Source organism: Schistocerca americana, chromosome 6, assembly GCF_021461395.2.
Source record: "Schistocerca americana isolate TAMUIC-IGC-003095 chromosome 6, iqSchAmer2.1, whole genome shotgun sequence".
NCBI classification, from domain to species: Eukaryota; Metazoa; Arthropoda; class Insecta; order Orthoptera; family Acrididae; genus Schistocerca; species Schistocerca americana.
The window spans coordinates 464,052,139-464,072,862 of NC_060124.1; the positions used below are offsets into that span (position 1 = coordinate 464,052,139).

Consider the following 20,724-nt stretch of genomic DNA (forward strand, 5'->3'; position numbering starts at 1 on the left):
AGTAAACCGTGCGTTGAAGTCGGCGTGTTTCTTTGCGTTTTGTCTTCAGTTTCAGAAGGCCTTGAATATTTTAGTTGGCGTAGTTGTGAATTAAAATTTTAGATGTATTATTACTTTTTTAAAAGAAAGTTATTACGGAAGTACAGAATATAATAAAAACTTTGAATTGTTTCATGTGAGAAGCAGAAAATTTTAAAATTGCCACTAATTCGAATAAGGACAGATCTCGCGAAGATGGTATTCAGTAATTTCACTTTAATTTCGCGATATACTTCAGAGACTAAGACAGTAAAAGAGATCGTAGTTTAATACATATAGGATAATTGCTAGTATTACTAATTTTTCTTCCTTAAAGGTTTCGTTAGCAATAAATGATTTGTAATATTGAATACCAGGCTTATATTTTTATCAAGATTCAAGATTCCACTTTAAATGTTGGCTACTGATGATTTTTTTTAAATTTATTTTCTGTTGTTTCTGCACATTGCAACACTGCTAATCCGAACTGTTGGGACAGGATTTCGGATTTTGCTTGGTGTGACGTAACGCATTCGACGTGACTTCCACCTAAAGCAAAACCTTACGCCTGTGCAAAATACGAAACTACACAGCGATACTTATTTCTTGGTAAAATATTATCGTTTCCTATCCAGTTTGTGATGTTTTTTAACTTATTTGTATCTGCTTTAGTGAGAGATAAGAGCACCTTTATGGTATCAACTGAAATGGGCAAGTGTGTTGAAGTTATGGCTGAGATAATGCACTCGTATTCTGGAGAAGCAAGATTCAATTTCTCGTCATACCACTGCCCGTTTTTGCTCTAAATCTCTTAAAGTGAATCCCTTTAGTAAGGTCACGATTGACTACTTCATCGAAATGAATTTAACGAGCACTGACTGTCAGTCATGTGAGCCTTCTTGCTTTCTCGTTCTTTTCAGTTAAGATCCACTAAAGACAACTCATCCCACATGTCATGCCAGTTCTTTCTTTTGCATTTTGTCGTTCCCCCATTACCGGCATAGTACTTTCATTAGCTTGATTTTGACATAAAGCACTATATATATGTAGGGACTGAAATCGTACCAAACGATCAACCAAGTGAAGCGAAACTGTTGTAATGGGGTGGGGTGGGGTGTTCGGTAGGTTCGTTGGGCAAAAGCAGGCTTAACTGACTCTATAAACTACTGGCGAATGTGTTCCAAAACTCTCTGGAACAGTCCATCACTCCCCCCCCCCCCCCCCCCCCTCGCAATAGTTGGGCAGTGTTTGCAAAACATTTTCTCTCTTTAGTGTCGTCTTGTTTGCAAGCACTGGAGCATGCTAATGTGAAATTGTTGCTCATTTCTACAACACTTTCTTTTTTCTCATTGACTCCTCAGTGTGCTTATCTGTCGAAGATGGCACGCTTGTTTGCCCCCCTCCCCTCTACACACACACACACACACACACACACACACACACACACACACACACACACACACACACACACACAAATTTAACCAAGCTTTAGCACGTTGGGTGCTGGGAGCAGATATAAGGGGGGGTGGGTTGTTTGGTGGGTTGGGGGGTTGGAGATGTAAGGGACTCCTGCCTCCCATATACACTGTCGTAGGCCAGCAGAGGTGACGTATGGAGGTAAAGATCACTCTCACGATTTTATACAACCTAAACTGAAATCGTGGGTTTCCAAATTACGGACAATTTAATTGGATAATTTTGCGGGGGATACCGATAGTGAGCGAATAAGGCAGTAGGAGTAGGGCGGTATTGACGTATTTCCGCTCATGCCAACCTGTTCGCATTAGCGTTTTACATGTACTACTATACAACGCTAATGCTAGCAGTGTTCTTTGGGTACTCGGGTTTGTATGAACGGAAGTTCGTCAATCCCGCCCTGCTTCTACTGCCTTATTCGCTCGCTCCCAGCATCCCCCGCAAAAAATGTCCAGTTAAATTGTCCGTATAGCGCGAACTCCATTTTGGTATAATCCTTCCAGATTTCACTTCCCGCCTCGCCGATAGTAGACTTGCGAGTAGCACAGGCGCCAGTCTATTTAGCTCGATTTTCGTACATTTTGGTGAACAAATAAGATGAAAGAGTTTGACGGTTGTGTTGCTTTGTTGTTGCAGGGCGTCCCGTATGTTGGGGAGCTGCCGGTGGTGCTACAGCCGGGACGCATGGTACTGGTGCAAGGTCGAGTCACTCCAAACGCCATCAGGTGTGTACTCACAACAGCACTCACATTACTTCTGTTACTTATATCTGCTATCCTCACCGAAGGAGTCTTTCCTTATGTTCCGTAATTTTTCAAATCTTTATTAAGATTATGTATATTGGCATACGCTAATGCTCAAAAACATCGTCACAACCTGCTTACGGGGATTGGTTCGTGAACACAAGGCGGTAACAGACGTTTTCGGAATAATGTGATACATGAATCTCAGCTTTTCGTGTCTCACTTTTTTTAAAAATTACATACCGTATTGCAAGTGAAACAAAACGTGTTCATTGTTTATGTACAGCCTATCTCGAAATAAAAGCAAAGTAGGAGCTTCATTTTTTCTAAAAGTTCTGTACACTACTCTGTTTAAGGCAGATTTTTAAAAAGTTCATAAAATATTAACAATTTTTTGATAATGATTATAAAAAAATTCAGTTATTAACTTACAGTTTTTCTGTAAAGTATTTAATTTTCAAATTTGAGTTATTAGAATAGTTTACGTTTTAGGTTAGGTCTTTTTTAAGACAATACATAAAATTTCAGCCGTCCCTCTTTAATAGTTTTCAATCAGTGTGTACCACAACATCAAAAAAAGTGCACTTCCGGGAAATTAATGTCAAAGCTTGTTTCTTTGCCTACCCTGCATAACACTAATGCATCCCAGGTCCGTATTGTTCTTGCTTCTGGTGGTGTTCTCCCTCCCACTCCTTTTTCAGGCTACTACTTGTTGTTCTTGCTTCTTTGACGGCTGCCAGCACTGATTTCTCTGCTTCGATGAATCACCTGCGGTCAGTGGCAACTGAACTGCTTCGCATATTTGGTTCGCCAACCAATTCCCAACAATTCAATAGCCTTCAATCTCAACCCTGCACCGTCACTGAAACATATCACCCAACTTTCAAAGAGCTTAGTCCTACCAGCACAATTATTGGTATCAGTTCCAATTTACAGTTGTTAAAACTCTGATTTTGGTTTTGAGTTCTACCGGGTGGTTATAAGCAAAGCGCACCTGCTCACGGACATCCAGTGCGGAGTGTAATTACCGTATGACAGCGAAACTTAGTGGATATGCTGTTGGGTTAAAGTGGAGCCGATTTGCGCTGGAAACAAATAAGTTCCAGTTTACCGTATGACAGCGAAACTTAGTAGATATGCTATTGGGTTAAAGTGGAGCCGATTTGCACTGGAAACAAATAAGTTCCAGTTTTGGCCACCAGGTGCAAATCTGGTACTGTACGGCATCTCGCTGACGTCTCTGGTGCTCCCGTTGGACAAACTGTGTAAGGGGCGGTAAATACTAAAATCGATATTATGCCTTTCTCACTTGTCTGACCGTTTCTGCCGACGCCTCTTTGGCTCTGAGCACCATGGGACTTAACATCGATGGTCATCAGTCCCCTAGAACTTAGAACTACTTAAACCTAACTAACCTAAGGACAGCACACAACACCCAGCCATCACGAGGCAGAAAAAATCCCTGACCCCGCCGGGAATCGAACCCGGGCGTGGGAAGCGAGAACGCTACCGCACGACCACGAGATGCGGGCGACGCCTCTTTCTTAATCCATTACATACGGAAACATTTATTTACGTCTTTCTTGCATTCACAGCGCAGAATTTCACCTGGTGGCCAAAATAGAAACTAAATTTTTTCTAGTGTAAATCGGTTCCGCTTTAGAGATTTAGAATATCTACCAAGTTTCACTGTCACACTAGAACTACAGCCCACACTGGACCTCTATGAGTTAGCTGCACTTTAATTACAATTGTTCGGTACCGTGTAATTACTTCTCTAATTATCTTGTGTAACTAGGGCATTTGAGACTAAAAAGTCATGAATAAGAAACAAATGAGCACAAAATTGTTTTTAACAGATCTGTGTGCACGACTTGGGAGTGTCGTCATGTTTGCAGGCACTTTTAAATTCCTCTAATATTGGAGCTTTCTTTAGTACAATTTCCCCAAAGTAAACTACTTCCAATGCAGAAAACTGTATTGAATTTTTAAGACCAAAATTCAAAAATCGATTTTTGACACTTATCCATGTACTAATCCCCTAAAAAGCATATTTGTCCACCTTTGGAATGCAATACAGCATTCGTGGCGTGCATTCGACAAGGCCGTGGTGGGCTTTAAGAGGTGTGTGACACTGATGTCTACGCACAGGTCACGCATTTCCCGCCGGCCGGAGTGGCCGTGCGGTTCTAGGCGCTACAGTCTGGAGCCGAGCGACCGCTACGGTCGCAGGTTCGAATCCTGCCTCGGGCATGGATGTGTGTGATGTCCTTAGATTAGTAAGGTTCAATTAGTTCTAAGTTCTAGGCGACTGATGACCTCAGAAGTTAAGTCGCATAGTGCTCAGAGCCATTTGAACCAACCTATTTCCCGTAAAATACGGACCGGTGATCTTCGGGTGCCGAGGTAGCACACGATAGTATTACAAATGTCTTCCACCGCGTCCAGATGGGGTGAATTTGGTGGGTAGATATCAACGTGAATTCACCGTCGTGCTCCTCAAACAGTGTATCAAGATGCTGTACTGTGACACTGGCAAATACTCAGCTAGAGGACATCATCGCCGTCTAGTAAAACAAGCGTGAAGGTATGCGGGTGGTCCGTAAATACACGTAGCTCGCAGCTGTCATGCTGTGTTAGATTACGACATACAAAGGGTTCGAGGAAAGTTTTGCAATGCGACTTTATTTAATTTTTTTCGAAGTAATTTTCGCCACATTAAATGCACCTCTCCTTTTTAAAAACCAATTCTCCTAAGTTTCTGTACGAAGTAAGGCACATTCGTTGTCCCTCAGGAGCTCCTCATCACCTGAAAACTGAACTCCTCTCAGCTTCATTTTCACATGCGGAAACAGTGCAAAGTCACAAGGAGCAATGTCTGGACTGTAAGGAAGGTGCTCAAGAAGTTTCAGCCCTGTACCTCGCAAATATTCAGTGCATTCTTTGGCGTGGTGTGGAGCGTTGTCGTCATGGAGGAATTAAGTATCATTCTTGATATCGATTGCAGAGTTTTCAAAGATTGGATGACTCTGGGCAGGCACTGCTCAATGTACCGCTTAGCTGTGACTGTCTTGTGTGTGTACAAAACAACACGGTCCACAATTCCACTCGATTCGAAGAAAAAGTTTTCATTTACTTCTTTACTGGTCAGGATTTTCTGGCAGCTACAGGTGTGTCGCCATCTCCAAAAACCCAAACTTTGTTTTGAGTCTTAGTTGGCACGTCGTAATAATTGTGTATTGTGTATTGTGGAGACGACAGAGAGGCTTCGTCCCGCTGTAGCCCTCAGTGGTTCACAACCCAACAGGCGACAGCAGTCCACCCGTCCCACCGCCAACCCAGGTTTATTGTGCGGTTCGGCCTCCAGTAGACCCCCCCCCTTTCCCGTACTGGAAACGTTTCATACCAGACAAGTATAACCCCAAATGTTTTTGTGGTAGAGTAATTATGGTGTACGCGTACGTGGTGACAGCGTTTGCCCAGCAATCGCCGACATAGTGTAACTGAGGCAGAATTAGGGGAACCAGCTTGCATTCGGCAAGGCAGACGGAAAACCTCTGTAAAAACCATCCACAGGCTGGCCGGCACATCGGACGTAGACACCAATTCGCCGGGCGGATTTGTGCCGGGGACCGGCATGCCTTCCCGCCTGGGAAGCAACGCCCTAGACCGCGCGGTTAGCCGGGCGGGCATGTGATAATAATACAGCCAAGTCTCCTCACCTGTCACAATGTTATTCACATACCGAGATTGTCTCTTAGAAAACTTCTTTAACATCTCCCGGCACCAAGTCACAAACCGTATCATCTGCTCTTCAGCCTATGTGGCGCCCAGAGACAACAAAGTTTCTTTACTTGCAAATGATCATGCAAAATCGAACTGCTGGTGCATTTAGCCCCAAGGTATCGTCTATCTGCTTATGGGTCACTCGCCAGTCTTCGTCTAGCATTCTCCTCGCAGCATCAACTTTTCCTTCTTCCCGTCCTCTCGACGTCCTCCAGATGGAAATTTCCTCTTTGGAATTTTGTATGCCACCTGAATATAGTTGTGCCGTTTGGATATACATTACCCAGCGCAAGAGTCATTCCTTCAAAGCACTGGTCTATGTTTAAACCACGCGCGAAGTTGTACCGCAAAACTGCCCGAATCTCACTTCGTGACGACGATGCCATAACAAGGACTTCTAACCAACCCTGCTAGTGAACGACTGCGCCCACAGACTTGGCACAGCGGCTACAATGTTAGTATGAAGAATTCTCGGAACTCAGCAACAACCAACCTCCTGCGACTCAACGTTAGTATTGCAAAACTTTCCTAGTACCCTTTGCACGCCCCCATAGAGGTCCAGGTGAACAGATGAAAGCCTGCGATAGCATAAACTGCCCCCCCCCCCCCCCCGCCCTCGCACCAGACTGCGTCCATCGCGCAGTGCATGTTTCGAGCAGCCTGTCGCCTTCTCCTGGTCTCACCACCTTCCTGCCACCTACCTTCGTAACAGCCGACTAATGTCACCGTTTCTGACATGCTCATTCCCAGGCACTGGACCACAACAATCTTCCCTTCGTCAAAGTCGCTGTCTGTGAACTTAATCAGTTGCGGCCACTATCAGCGTTAGAATGATTCCCCATTCGTCTCGTATCTGCTTACATACCTGACATACCGCACCTTGCGCCTGCAAGGCCACATGAAGCATTGACTGTCGACGAGGTCAGTGGCCATGATGTTTTGCCTCATCATTGTTTAAGGAGTCTGTACTTGCTCACACAACTGTTTCGTGCTCGCCCGCGGAAGTAAATATATGTTTGCGCTCACCGTCAGAAGTAATGCATGAGTGAATTGTAACACATTAAAAATACATTTAAATTATTTGAATACGATCTCTATATCGTATGTAAGTTCTATATATTTTATTGGGTAATCAGTTTCGGCCATTTATCAGGCCGTTTTTTTACACAGCAAACAAGAATATCGCATATTGCAACCGCATGAGAAATTAATTTAGTCATAGAACTAAAATATAATAAATGGATGGTACACTCTTGGGGATAGCAGGGACTTGTGGCGTGGAGCATGGCCGCTCTGGAGGCGTGGGGCACTGCTGAGTAGAGGTCAGTCACTCGTGGTTTTACAGCGAAAGCTTCGCTCACCGCCTCGTAATCAAAGCTACCAGTAGCCATTCGTAGAGAACCGTTACTGTAATCTGCCAGAGCTGTTTGTAAATTTATATTATTATATTATTATTATAAGTTAGTCATAGAAAAAAACACAGAAAAACAATTAAGGATAATTTGAATATACATACATATACCTGTAGAGGACAGTATATACTGAAATGAGCCAGAGTCATTGCGGGAAACGTTCTGTTCTATCTAAGAACAATTGATAATGCTCGTCTTTTATGTATAATCATAACATCCTTAACTGTTTTTTCTAAGACTTTAATTGATAACAACATACCTTTACAAACAATTCCTACACGTTGCACTACCGGTTCTCTACAATTGGCTGTTGATGACGTTATGTAGGACTCCTTCTGCCACCAAAGGTATATAAGCTATTTGTTTTCTGTTGTTTTACTTTTAAGATTGTATTTATTCCTCGACGACTTACAGGATGCCATACTCTTGTTTACAGAGTAAAACAAAAGGTCTATGATGGTCTGACAAATGATCGAAACAGGTCACCAAATAAAATATACACAATTTACATGCGATCTAAACTGTTTTATTAAAATTACAGCATATTAAAATTATTTTATCGATCTATGTTTTCCTAAGGACAATTTTGCAAGAAAATTTTAAAATTTAAAAATATCAGCTTACATGACATCTGACCCCTCTGTATCCACTGTACAAACGGTGACCCTGAAACAGTAAATGCTTACCGCTCGTTGTTAAGAACTTAGCTGTAGCAGCAAGTAAGAATGATTTTGCTCGCCGAAAACAGAAAATAAATGAACAAAGTTACGCAGTTGTCGCGAACTAGTAGTATCGAACGAGAATATTAACATCAAAAGAACAACACACATGACAAAATGAGCTGAAGATCTGTCAAGGAGGCAACTTTTAGATTGACACGAGAAAGTTGTTGCTCTGTGTAGAAAAGGGCTAGGAGCTTGAAAAAGATACGCCTGCTACGAGCTCAAAAGTTTGAGTTTAAACTCTGTTATCAACAGCTGGAAATGTTGTATCAGTCAATCTGAAGATATCGAACAGAATAGAAGAGCTACACATAGGGGGTTGAACAAAATTCCGAGTTTCTTCAGTACTGGCGCTTGAAAATTAGTAAATAGGCTTTCAGGGGTAACAGCATCTTTCTTCAAGCGTCTGCATATCCGTAACGCTGTCTCGTGTGTCGGACTAATCTTCTATCATTCGTGTTGCCCTTTTAATTATAAGTTCAGTATTCCCTTTTACGCTTGTCTGATATGGATCCCATGAAATCGAGCAATTTCTAGGATGGGTCGCACGCATTGGCGTCCGTAGATATTCGTCTAAAGTACCCCAACAACTAAATTTGAGAGAAAGTATACCAAACTTACTGTACCTCAAACTACTGATCTACCCAGTACTTTCGAGGACGATTACTTTTATGGCTAAACGCTAAGCACATTTCAGTAGTATATGCGAATATAGGTATGGAGCTACATTTTGGTTCAAAAATCTGAAATTACAGCCTCATTGGAGTAAAACCAGGTTATCCAACTAGTTATGAAATACAGCTAGAAAATATTCGCAAAAATTGTTTTTGTTGTTTACTGCAATAATACCCGGTCCAGTCTCAACAAATGTGGCCATCGCCTTTGTTAGACGTCAACGTGCAATAACTACACACAGAGGGTAAGTGGCATTACTAGCAGGGACGATACAAAGCGTGTCGGGAGATGCGGAAAACAGTGCAGTCGTATTGTGGAAACGAAGCGATTTATCTGACTTCCAAAAGGGCATGACCATTAGCTTTCGGGCCGACGGTGAAAGCATTTCCGAAACGGCTAAATGTGTAAACTATTTGCAAGCCGCTGTGGCTAAAGCATACCGCGCATGCAAAATGGCGCTATCCAAAACCGGCGCTGAGGGAACTGTGGTCCACTATGGGGGTAGATGACAGGGATGGACGAAGGCTGCGAAGATGTGTACTGGTGAATAGACGTGCAGCGGTCGAGCAGGTGACCGCCCAGAAGAACCAATATACTACCATCAGTGCTTCCTCGACCGTGCAGCTAACACTGCTGCATATGAGCCTCCGCAGCAAACCGCTGTGCATCGGCGAAGAAGGCTGGAAATAGCACACCGATACAGCAAATGGACGTTCACTGAGGGGGCGAGAGGCGCGTGGGAGGCGTGAAAAGTCTGAAAAACACCCTGCAACTATTGTGGTCTGGGAAATGTTTTCGTAACATTCCATGTGCGGTCTCGTCATTCCGGAAGGCGCTATACATCAACATAAGTATGCATCTAGCCTTGGCGGCCATGCCCACCCCTACATGTAGTTTGTTTTTTTTCTCGGCACGATGGCATGTGGCAGCAGTACAATGCAACGTGCCGTAGAGCTCGCAGTTTTGCGTGCCTGATTCGAAGATCACTCCACTGGCCACCAAACTCCCCACATTTAAAACATAACGAAAATCTGTGGGACTGTCTCGATACGGCTGTTGGCGCCATGGACACACAACCGAGAAACCTAGCGCAGCTTGCCAAGGCACTGCAGTCGGCGCGGCTGCACATCCCTGTCGGTGTCTTCCAAAACCTCATTGACATTCGTCCTGCACGTCTCGCAGTGGTCTGCACTGCAAAAGTTGGTTATTCAGAGTTTTGACACGTGGCCATATTAATGTGACTGGACAGTGATTTGCCTGACACTGAAACTGAAAACTCTCGAATAAAGATAAGGTATAATGATTAATAAAATCCTGTTGGATATAAAAAATAACCAACAACAAATGCTACGTTAATGCTTGTCGAAGATTAGAAACAAACAATGAACTAAAAAGCGCTTTATCAGCCTTGATGGAATCTATAGCACTTCCTTTGCATACAGAACTTCACGTATGATCACATTAAGGGATTCAGTACATTACTGTCATGCATTCTGTTTTCTCAATCTTAACTGTCATAACTAAAGTGAAAAAAAATGTGTTTTCAAAGCTACACCTTTTGGAATGCTACGGTAAAGTGTATCCCAGGACCAGTGTAATACTAGATGAACGAGGATTTGGAACTGCGTCATGTCTGTGTCTTTTAGCCGTTCTCCTTGTTCGCTGTCAGTCTTAGTCCCTTCACTGCATGTGTTAATGTTTTAATGCGTTTGGGCGCTGATGACCACGCTGTTTAGCGTCCGTTAACCTCAAACACACACACACACACACACACACACACACACACACACACACACACACACACACCCCAGCCGGTAGAATCCACTGGTGACAGCCTACGATGGACCCGAGGCAGTTCTCGTGTATTCAGTTAGTCACATTATTGTACAGCCATGCCAAATGAAATGTAGGATTCGCATCTCTATGAGTGCACGTGGCGTTGAGTTGCAACCGCTAGAATCTGAGAAGGTCCCAGTTCTTGGAGCGGACGTCTTTTCGACTTTGAAATTTCACACTATATTTTGTTTTTTCGAGTGATATATTAGCTGTTTACTCGAGAGTCCACTGCAATAACTCTGCCCTGGAAAACCGAGTGTATTCTGATAAACACATCAAAGATCTCCTTCGTCCTCAGACAAAGGGTTGTGATTCAGTTGTCCAGCGATGAGAGAGGGCTATATAAAGGGACTGAGGACGAATGACTGAGCCGTATACTGCTGCCATGAATGAATGTGTTGTGTTGGGACTGGCATCGGAATCTGCGAGACAGTGCGTTGGACTAGTCCCTTTCTGCAGCTCGACAGCTTCTGTACTAGCAAACGACAGGTAAAAAATGAGGATACTGTTTCGGCGTGCCTCTGTAAAAAGCGCAAATCCGTCATGACTACAGAAAAACACCCAACCTGCTGCTGCAACGAGGAATCATGTCACAGTATTTCTCGGTGATGATGGAGTGGGAAAGACGTGAGCCGGAAGTATTAAAAACAGGCTACCGTCTGTCAAACTATTTGATACACTGGACATGTTGGGATCCCAGGGAATGAACATGCCTAAGGCTTGGCAAAGCTGGCTACCAGGATACCACTTTTGGAAAGGGGGTGCCAGAACTGGACCTTCGGTCGACTCTGTTGGAAGTCTGGTACTCGAAATGGTTCGCCCTGGACTTCCCAAACAAACTTAGGGCAATAGAGGAAACCACGACCACGTGGCAATCTTCCCTTCGCACTTCTCGCAGGGAATCCATTTCCTTTGTCAAACGCTCACCTTACCCCCTCTCACTCCCAGTCTACATCTTGATTTTCTCTCAGTCGTATTGTATCTTGCTTAGAATCGGGCTTCCCAGGATTTGCCCATTGTACTCTCCTTCCGAGGGTTATTCCTATGTAGGATGAAGGGACTGATGATGTCGCAGTTTGGTCCCTTTAACTCCAACAACCAACCACACTGTTCGACGATGGAGCACTTCCTTTCTAACCCAAAGAAGGGACGAAGCGGTCATCACTTTCTTACTGATCGGACACAGGTGAATGACACTCGCTTATCTCTCAATGCACCAAGATCCGCCTGTATGTGTTATTGCCAGATATTGTGGGAGTCAGCACTGACACAAAACAAGGAAGGAGATAAGTTGCGATGGCCGGTGGTAGAAATCCAAACTGATCTGTACAACCCACTTGTAGATTAATGGAAAGAAGGAAAGAAACATAACTTCTCGTTATGAGTGGCTTGATATCCTTTCTGTGCCTCCTACATACATGGAAACATTATTGCTACTTCAGAATGCAGACTAAGTATCATCTTAGTATTACTCAGTACTGACGCTCTCGATGTGTGCGACCGAACTGGGACCGACCAGCAATGGACAGGTGGTTAAGTCAGCGTTCACAGGGGGCGCTGAACTCTGTCTTTGTGGAGGTGTGGCACTGCCCGCTTTTTCCAGTGGCGTGCGGGTTAGCTCCTCCTTGACTCTGTTTTTCGGCGCTGCGCTGGTCGGTGTAAAGTTGATGCTTTATGACTGCACATGCAGTATAGTGGCATAGCACTCTTGTTTTAACGTCGTGTATTTTGTATACTGACAGGACGGAAGCCATTGGTCTTCCAATGGACTTAGCCTCAATTATATGCGATAACGAGAAAATAGCAACAAAACTTGACATTTTGTCTGGCATCAAGACTCCTACTTATTTTAATGGAATGGAGATCTTAATGTGTTTTTGGGTGGCTGGTTCACCCTATGAATTACACAATCATCCAGCCTTATTTATGCACTCAACTCTTCTGGTTATGCTGTGAATGTACAATGGTGGAAATTAGTATAAAGGCATGTGGTTATTTGTGGAAAAACGTGTTTATTTACGTATTTAGTATTGCACTCATTTTTCCTGTACAATTTACACCAAAGCAAACACACTCATTTTAGCATTAGCATTGGTACTTTAAGAAATGTAAAGAAACAAAACAACCTCAGGGGTGGAAATTGTTATAAACGCACAGATGACTGTTGTCAGATTAACCTAACGCATTCAATAAAAAGATCACAATTACGTCCTAGTAGTTAGTCGAACTTCCATTGTTCTTAACAACTGCAAAAATCCTCTTAGGCATTGATTCTTCCGAGATTGAGGTCCACTCCATCAGAATTGTTTTCAGCTCGGCCACAGTCTGACTGTCGCCCATTGCGATAAACACGACGTGGTAGGATGCCCCATAGATTTCCCGTGGCACTTAATCTGGATTTCTCGATGGTCGGCTCAGAAATGGAATTGTGAATTATCATCGTCAAATTCATCATACTTGCGAACCAGTTCAGTTTTCAGCATTCCTATATAATCGTCGGACTTCATTTTGGGGTGCAGCCATGCTCTATTGGACGTGTATTTAGCACAAAATGCTGCCCAGACCATAACGTTGCCACTCCCAAGATTTCTACTCTTCCGAACCTCTTTTTCTGTACGGAGATCATGCTAGTAATGCTGAAAACCATCTGGACCATCCAAATTAAACTTCTCATCGCTGAAAATTACTTTGTTCCATCTCCGGAGCACGACATACGTTAATCTGCTAACTTGAGTCGATCCTCCTTATGTGTATCGTTTAAAGCTGACTTACGGAGCCGTTTCTTGAGTGCCAGATTCGCTTCTTCAGCAAGGATTTATCTGACGCGTTTGAAGTGACTGATAAGTGCAAATAAGTCGCGATTTGAGAGGAACGCAAGCCTCTGACTTTGGCTTCACGCAAAATATATTTGACTGTTTCCTTAAAATAGTCTGAAATGATTTGTTATTTTATGCTACAAACATGCTTTTTTTGCTCTTGACTTTCAATATTCTTTTATAAAAACAGAAATGCACATCAAATTATTTTGAAAGGCCGCGAAAACGCTCCATTCGAGTCATGTGGTGCCTGTGACATCACTGATTAGCTCGCTGCTCCTACTATAATACTACTAATTCACAGTGACGTCTTGTTTTGACAGTTACATTCCAGAAAATGGGTTCCACACGGTATGTAGTACCATAATGTACAAATAAATCTATAAAAAAATTCGTGAAGTGTTTTTTGAGTGTTCCAAAGAATGAGATGATGTGTAAAATGTGGTTGCTCTGGACCGGCAAATTCCTACCACGTCGACGCACAAGTTTCCTAACTTAATAAAAAATGTTTTGCAGTGTGAAGTTAACATTAATTTAAATTAATTAATTAATTTAGCATTAATAATCTTGGTGAAAATTGTCGTTACACCCATCGTTACATAAATTATTCGGTAGCTCAGTTGTTAGAATGGTAGACCGTCGAATGTTATAAGATGTCCATAGGTCGTTGGTTCGAATCCAACTTGAAAGAATATTTTAACTTTTTCGTAAAACGACCTGTCAATCCTCTCATACGAAATCAAATCACATTTACAGAACTTCACCACACCTATTAGCAACGGAATATTACTGTTTTCCTTGCTGTTTACATGCGCTTACATTTGCAGTCGCTATTCACACACGTCACGTTCAGAAATATATTTTTAGCTAATGTGACTACGCTCTTTTTATATATTAGAAACAATTTTTTTCTATATTCATACTGTCCAGCTAGGCTCCTTACTGTTTAAACTTCAGAAGTTTCATTATCTTATATAAAGATGAAGTAAATCTGCTTCACACAGTGACGTTTGTTTCCAGTCATCATAGCCCTTGCTGTGTGTTACCTGCATGTTGTACATGCTTTATATCTCTCCGTATAGAAAACCTCATCGTCTTACACCTCATTGTACTTGGGGCGTAGGTGATATCTTCACTACTAGCAATTCTTTCCAAAAAAACTGATTTGTTTGTTCGCAAAGTAAATGCATTTATCCTGTTGTCCATTTCTCAGAATTAGACTAATCCGAAGCTATATACAATGCATCCCACCATCGAAACAACTTCTACAATCAGTTCTTGCTAAAGCTATTTTCATATTTCGTGTAGAACTTCGTTGTAGGATTCGAACATCTGAATTCTTTGTCAGCAGTCAGATGAGCTATCCGTTGCGCTACCGAACGCATGCTCGGGACATTATCTCTGCTGAGCGAGTGCCTTCTCTAGAGGAAATTAGCACAAAGATTTGCCAAGAATAATTTTATTGTGCTTTGTGTCGTAGCTGATGGCTGATAGTCAATCATCTACCTGCAATATACGGACCCATTTGGGTAAGTTCTACACTTACTTAGTTTTGAGCGAGTTTAATGATGCTACAGGGAGCAGAAGGTCGTTTCACATATCGCCGCTCGAATTGGGTGAGAATAAACGTATCAACTTTCACAAGGTTTCCACTATCAGCGTTCACAAAATTCCATTATGTTGTTATTTAAAAGTTGTAATTGCGTTTTCCACCACAAAATAGCTAAACTGTTTGCAGAAAAAGTACGTAAAAAGCTCGTAACGTCGGCTGCCACTCCCCATAACACACGTATAGCTTCATCTGACCTAGTCTGACGTTGCCAAAGCTTCAGACAGTAACAGAGCGTTTTCAATCACGTGACCAAATCTTGATATTTAATGATTTTTAAGCTTTAATTACGTCAAAGTGACAGATATTTTGTTAGAATACGTAAATGCTGTTCGAATATCATAATCAATCAGAAGAACAATAGTCAGAACCATACTTCTAACGTAGGAAAATAACCTATTAAACGTGTACCTGACGCTGACAGCTTTCGTGTCAGACCATATGTGCAATTTGTGCCTTAAAGTGCACCCAAGAATAACACAACTAGAACGCTCTAATTTCTTAGCAGTCCGGCAATTAAACAGGCCCATTTCTTAGTACACCTTAACACTTGCTTGTTCATCACCCGATAGAAGCTTTCTACACGTCATTATCACAGTAACTTCCCTACGACGTTAGCCAGCGCGCACACACCTCCAGGTTGAAACTGTAGCAAACTGTTAACATTCACCACTGTGCGCGTCATGTAACTGACCTGCCATTACACTTAATTTGCCCCCCCCCCGCCCCCCTCTCTACCCGAAAGACTGCCTTTTTTTCTTTTTAAGTACTCGGTCCAATTCTCATGGTGAAATGAGAAGTATTTCGTTCTGCTTTGTTGTAAACTGTAAGGGAAAATGCGTGCAATACCAAATACGGAAATAAACTTTTTTTTTTTTTTTTTTTTGCAGATAGCCACGTGACTTCATACTAATTTCCCCCGCTGTATGACAACAGTTTGAAAAAATATCCTGTAGAATGTACGTGAACCATTTTATGCCAGTAGCTCTTGATGTATGACTATCACTTTTTATTTTAACAAGAATGCCTACCTGTTGAACCTTATTAACAGCCTGAAGCAAAGAGTACTGATGACCTCGCTGTTTACCGCACAATAATTTGAAACCCATCCGTTCTACTGCCAGATATCCTTGAGAATGCTGTAAATAATTTAAAAAAAAGCCTATACTCAGATTACGGGAGGGGGTGAAAGGCACCGTCTCGCCATGTTTTTATTGTCTCCACTACCTTTTGCGCACGCTTTTGGTCGCACAAGTGCATCGTAGATAGACTGCATTTTCCCAGTACAGTATCCTATCAAGAACCTAAGTGTTCCACTTTCTTTACTTGTGATTACGGGTGTGTGACCACAGTTGTTTTCAAATATCGTATTGTCTTGTAAGAACGAAACGAGCTTCCTTCTTTCATTCATTTAAAATTATCGGTACACCGTCATTCATCTGGAATGAATTCATCTAGCTACGGAGTCTGCGCTGATATGAAACGTCATGGCAGATGTAAACTGTGTGCCGGAGAGGGACTCGAACCCGGAACCTTTGCCTATCACGGGCAAGTATCTACCGAGTGGGATACCCAAGCACGACTCACGACCTGCCTCAGATTTAATTGCGCCTGTACCTCGTCTGCTACCTTCCAAACTTCATAAAAGTCTAATGTTCATCATCTGATAAAAATTTGAAGTAGATACGTTTGATTTCTAGTTAACTGTACCCAGATCTACAGTTTAAGTTACCGTTCACAACATGAACGTAAACTGGAGAACATATAAAGCAATAAGTGTTAACTTTCTAGCATTTTTCTGAGACGCACAACTTTCTTTACTGTGGAATTCCGGTGTGTGTGTGTGTGTGTGTGTGTGTGTGTGTGTGTGTGTGTGTGTGTGTGTGTTAAAAACGTGGCTCTGAGCACCATGAGACTTAACTTCTAAGGTCATCATTCCCCTAGAACTTAGAACTACTTACACCTAACTGACCTAAGGACATCACACACATCCATGCCCGAGGCAGGATTCGAACCTGCGACCGTAGCGGTTCGAGGAGTTGGATAATGTGAACAGTAGTAGCTAACTAAATTAGAACATGTTTATGTTCAGATCACGCCTTATTCGATGTTTTAGACTGCTTCTTAAATTTCGCGTGAAACAGCTAGCCTCAGAAGCCCACACGAGATAGATTTTACAGCCTACAGATCCTCATCTATATCTGAGTCATTAGCTAGCAATGCGACGCAGTCAGCTGTGCGCGACGCAACCTGGCCACGCCCACCTGTTTATACTGCACATGCTCCCAGCGGGGATGCACAGCTGTCCAGAAAATTAAACACGCCGTGGCGTGCTGTCTTTATCAGGCGTGGCGCAGACTCCTCAGCGTCACGCTGTACTCAGTTAGTCACGCGCGACTTCTCCCGTAGCGCAATTCTAGGCCACGTTCGGGGGTACCAGAAACAAACTGAGATTTATGTTTACAAGTTTTGGGTTTGCGTTCCAATTATCATTTTCTCTTTACACGATATTTCGGCAACTTTTTTAGTTGTATTCATTTGACACCAAGCGCGGATTTCGTTGATCTCTATTTGCAATGTCCGTGGTAGGGATGTGAAAAACCGATACCGGTAGTTTAGTTCTGAATAAACGGTATTTTTTCGGTATTTGTTTGGTGATTTCTGTTTATTTTTTACAAATAACGGAACGAAAATCAAAAAATCATTATCCATAGCAGCAGTGCTAAAAATTTTCTTTTTAAATATATCCTTTTTAAGAAAACAGTGGATTTTATTCCTGAAATTTGCATTGTTTTGAAATATTACGTTATTATAGAAACTGGGAAAAGCAATAAGTGCTACTTTAATAACGGTGCCGCATTGCTGAGACATTTGTGTCCCTATATTGCCATGTATCGTAAGCGAGTACATACAGCGTGCAAGACATTTCCCCACCTGGCCTGTACATAAGTTCCTCGCTTTTGTCGCTGGACATCCAGTGTATTGCAGAATGGCACCAATCCTAGTCTGGAAATATTTTTACGGAGTGACGTAGCAATGAAGTACAATACTTCATTTTCTGTAAGAGATTCCCCCCTGCGGGTTCGGGGGTAAGAATAGGCCCGCGGTATTCCTGCCTGTCGTAAGAGGCCACTAAAAGGAGTCTCAGACGTTTCGGCCCATATGTGATGGTACCCTCTTGGGTTTAACCACCATATTTCAAAATTATTCTGAAGAGCGAGCCAATTGGGGAAGGGCACCTTACTTGGTGCATCGTGCATTGAGACCTTTAGCCAGCTTATTCGTCGTTTCATTGCAGCCCCGCTCGCTCTCCATCTTTTGGGCGAGGATACATTCCTGGGTGCCATTTCCGCCATGCACTCTGCAGTGTCGCTTTCTGCGCTGACGACGACCATGGACCACTTCCCACCTAATATCCAGCACGGTAGCCAGTCCGTTGTCGTGGGGCCGCCATGTACCCTGTTGGTTGTAGCCCTTGACAACACAGGGATCGCTATGCTGATACCTGCACCGTTAACTCCCCACGTATGCCAAGGAGTAGATGCCTATCTCCCTGGGGCATCGGGACTCCCGGCAATGGCTATCCTGCCAGGTGGCCCTTGCTGTGGCAGGGTGGCGCTCGTGGGGAGGGTCCTTGGTCGGAGTTGGTGGCATCAGGTTGGATGGCACGCAATGAAGCGTGGCACATCTTCTCTTGCTGGTGGCCGACCACCAACAGTCTCTAAGCGTTCGAGGGCTCACTTTAATGCAAAGATGTATGACCCCAAATTGTTTCCCTCCCTGGCCACACCATGGGCGGAACGAAAGGCTATGAATGACAGCGAGACGTAATCGTCTCGGTATCTAGTCTGTACAAGAGCTATGCGGAATCCTTCGTGTCCATGAAGCCTCAGTTCTTCGTAGAGCATTTAGAGGACAAGTTTGGGGAGGTGGAAGGCTTGTCAAAAATGCGGTCCAGGTCAGTCTTGATAAAAACAGCATCCTCTGCCCAGTCACAGGCATTACTAGCTTGTAAGAAGCTGGGGGATGTTTCTGTTACTATCACGCCTCATAAAAGCTTAAATATGGTCCAGGGTATTATCTTCCCCAGGGACCTTCTTTTACAGTCCGATGACGAACTGCGCGTCAACTGAGAGCGACGAGGTGTCCATTTCGTCCGGCGCGTCCACCGGGGTCCGAGGGATAATTAGGTTGCCACCGGTACCTTCATCTTGGCCTTCGAGGGTGACACATTACCCGAGAAGGTGAAGGTGATGGTCTACAGCTGTGATGTCAAGCCATATATCCCTCCCCCAATGTGGTGCTTCAAGTGCTGGAAGTTCGGGCATATGTCTTCCCGCTGTGCTTCCAGCCTCATATGTCGCGATTGTAGTTGTCCATCCCATCCCGATACTCCATATGCCCCGCCTCCTATCTGTGTCAACTGCGGAGAGCACCATCCCCCTTGCTCGCCGGACTGTAAGATTCTACAGAAGGAACGGAAAATAATGGAATACAAGACCCTGGACTGACTGACCTACACTGAGGCTAAACGGAAATTTGAATGGCTTCATCCCGTGCACACGACGTCATCTTATACCACCACTGTCACTCCTGTTACAGCTCCATCCGTTGCACCATATACAGTCAGCTCTCAGAACCGAAGGACCACACCTGCCCCCTTGATGGTGGGAGCACTTCCCTCCCAGTTACTCCCGCACCACCTATCTTGGGAGCAGCACCCCTCCCCCCCAACCATCGGGGACACCAGTCCCCATTTCTAAGCCAGAGAAGCGTAAGTCTTCTTCGGCTTCTCTCGCTAGAAAGGGATCCCTTGGATCACTCCCTTCCCAGGTTCCTACCAGTGGCAAACCCGACACCCGCCAGGGGCTGAAGAAGCCCCAGGCAGCTGGTCATAGGGCTTCGTGGTCATCTTCAGTCCTGGAGACTGAATCAAAGAAGCCCTCCCAGCAAGGGCAACCAAAGGAACAGGGTGAGAAATCGAAATCGAAGACCCCTAAGACGAAGGAAATTGCAGTGGCACCCACTCCACCGCTACCTACAAGCTCTGAGTCTGAGGATGTGGTGGAGATTCTGGCGTCTGCTGAGGACCTAGATCTCGCCGGTCCCTCAGGCATAATGGATGTCGCTCCCATCGGTACTCAGTCAGTGGCAGCAGGTGACCCAGCGGCGTAATCTGCCTCCTCGATCCCTTCACGCCTTCTCGGCCATGGACAATGTCATCCTCCAGTGGAACTGCAGCGGTTTTTTTCACCATCGAGCTGAGCTCCGACAACTTCTCAGCCCTTTCCTCTCCATTGCTCTTCAAGAAACTTGGTTTCCAGTGATGCGAATCCCCACCCTCCATGGCTATCGGGGTTATTATAAGAACCGGGCAGCTTATGAAAGGGTATCTGGTGGCGTCTGCATCTACGTCCTTCACTCTCTTTACAGCGAGTCTGTCCCTCTACAAACAGCTTTTTAGGCTGCCACTGTTTGGGTGTTGATGCCCCAGGCTGTTATTGTCTGCAGTCCCTATCTTCCACCAAATGGTGATGTCCCACAGCATGTCCTGGCTGCGCTGATAGCCCAATTGCCGCCACCTGTGGGGTGGATCAGTGGCAACAGGCCGAGGCAGCATCATTAAGTAAG

At 43.9% G+C, this 20,724-nt stretch overlaps 1 protein-coding gene across 1 annotated transcript in view; it reads left to right on the top strand.

Moving 5' to 3' along the window:
- Positions 1-20,724, top strand: part of LOC124619748 (galectin-6-like) — a 437,408-nt gene that overhangs the window by 360,315 nt on the left and 56,369 nt on the right. Inside the window, exon 3 of the mRNA XM_047146327.1 lies at positions 2,131-2,219. Within this exon, the coding sequence (XP_047002283.1) occupies positions 2,131-2,219 (89 nt within the window). The remainder of the gene's footprint in view (positions 1-2,130; positions 2,220-20,724) is intronic.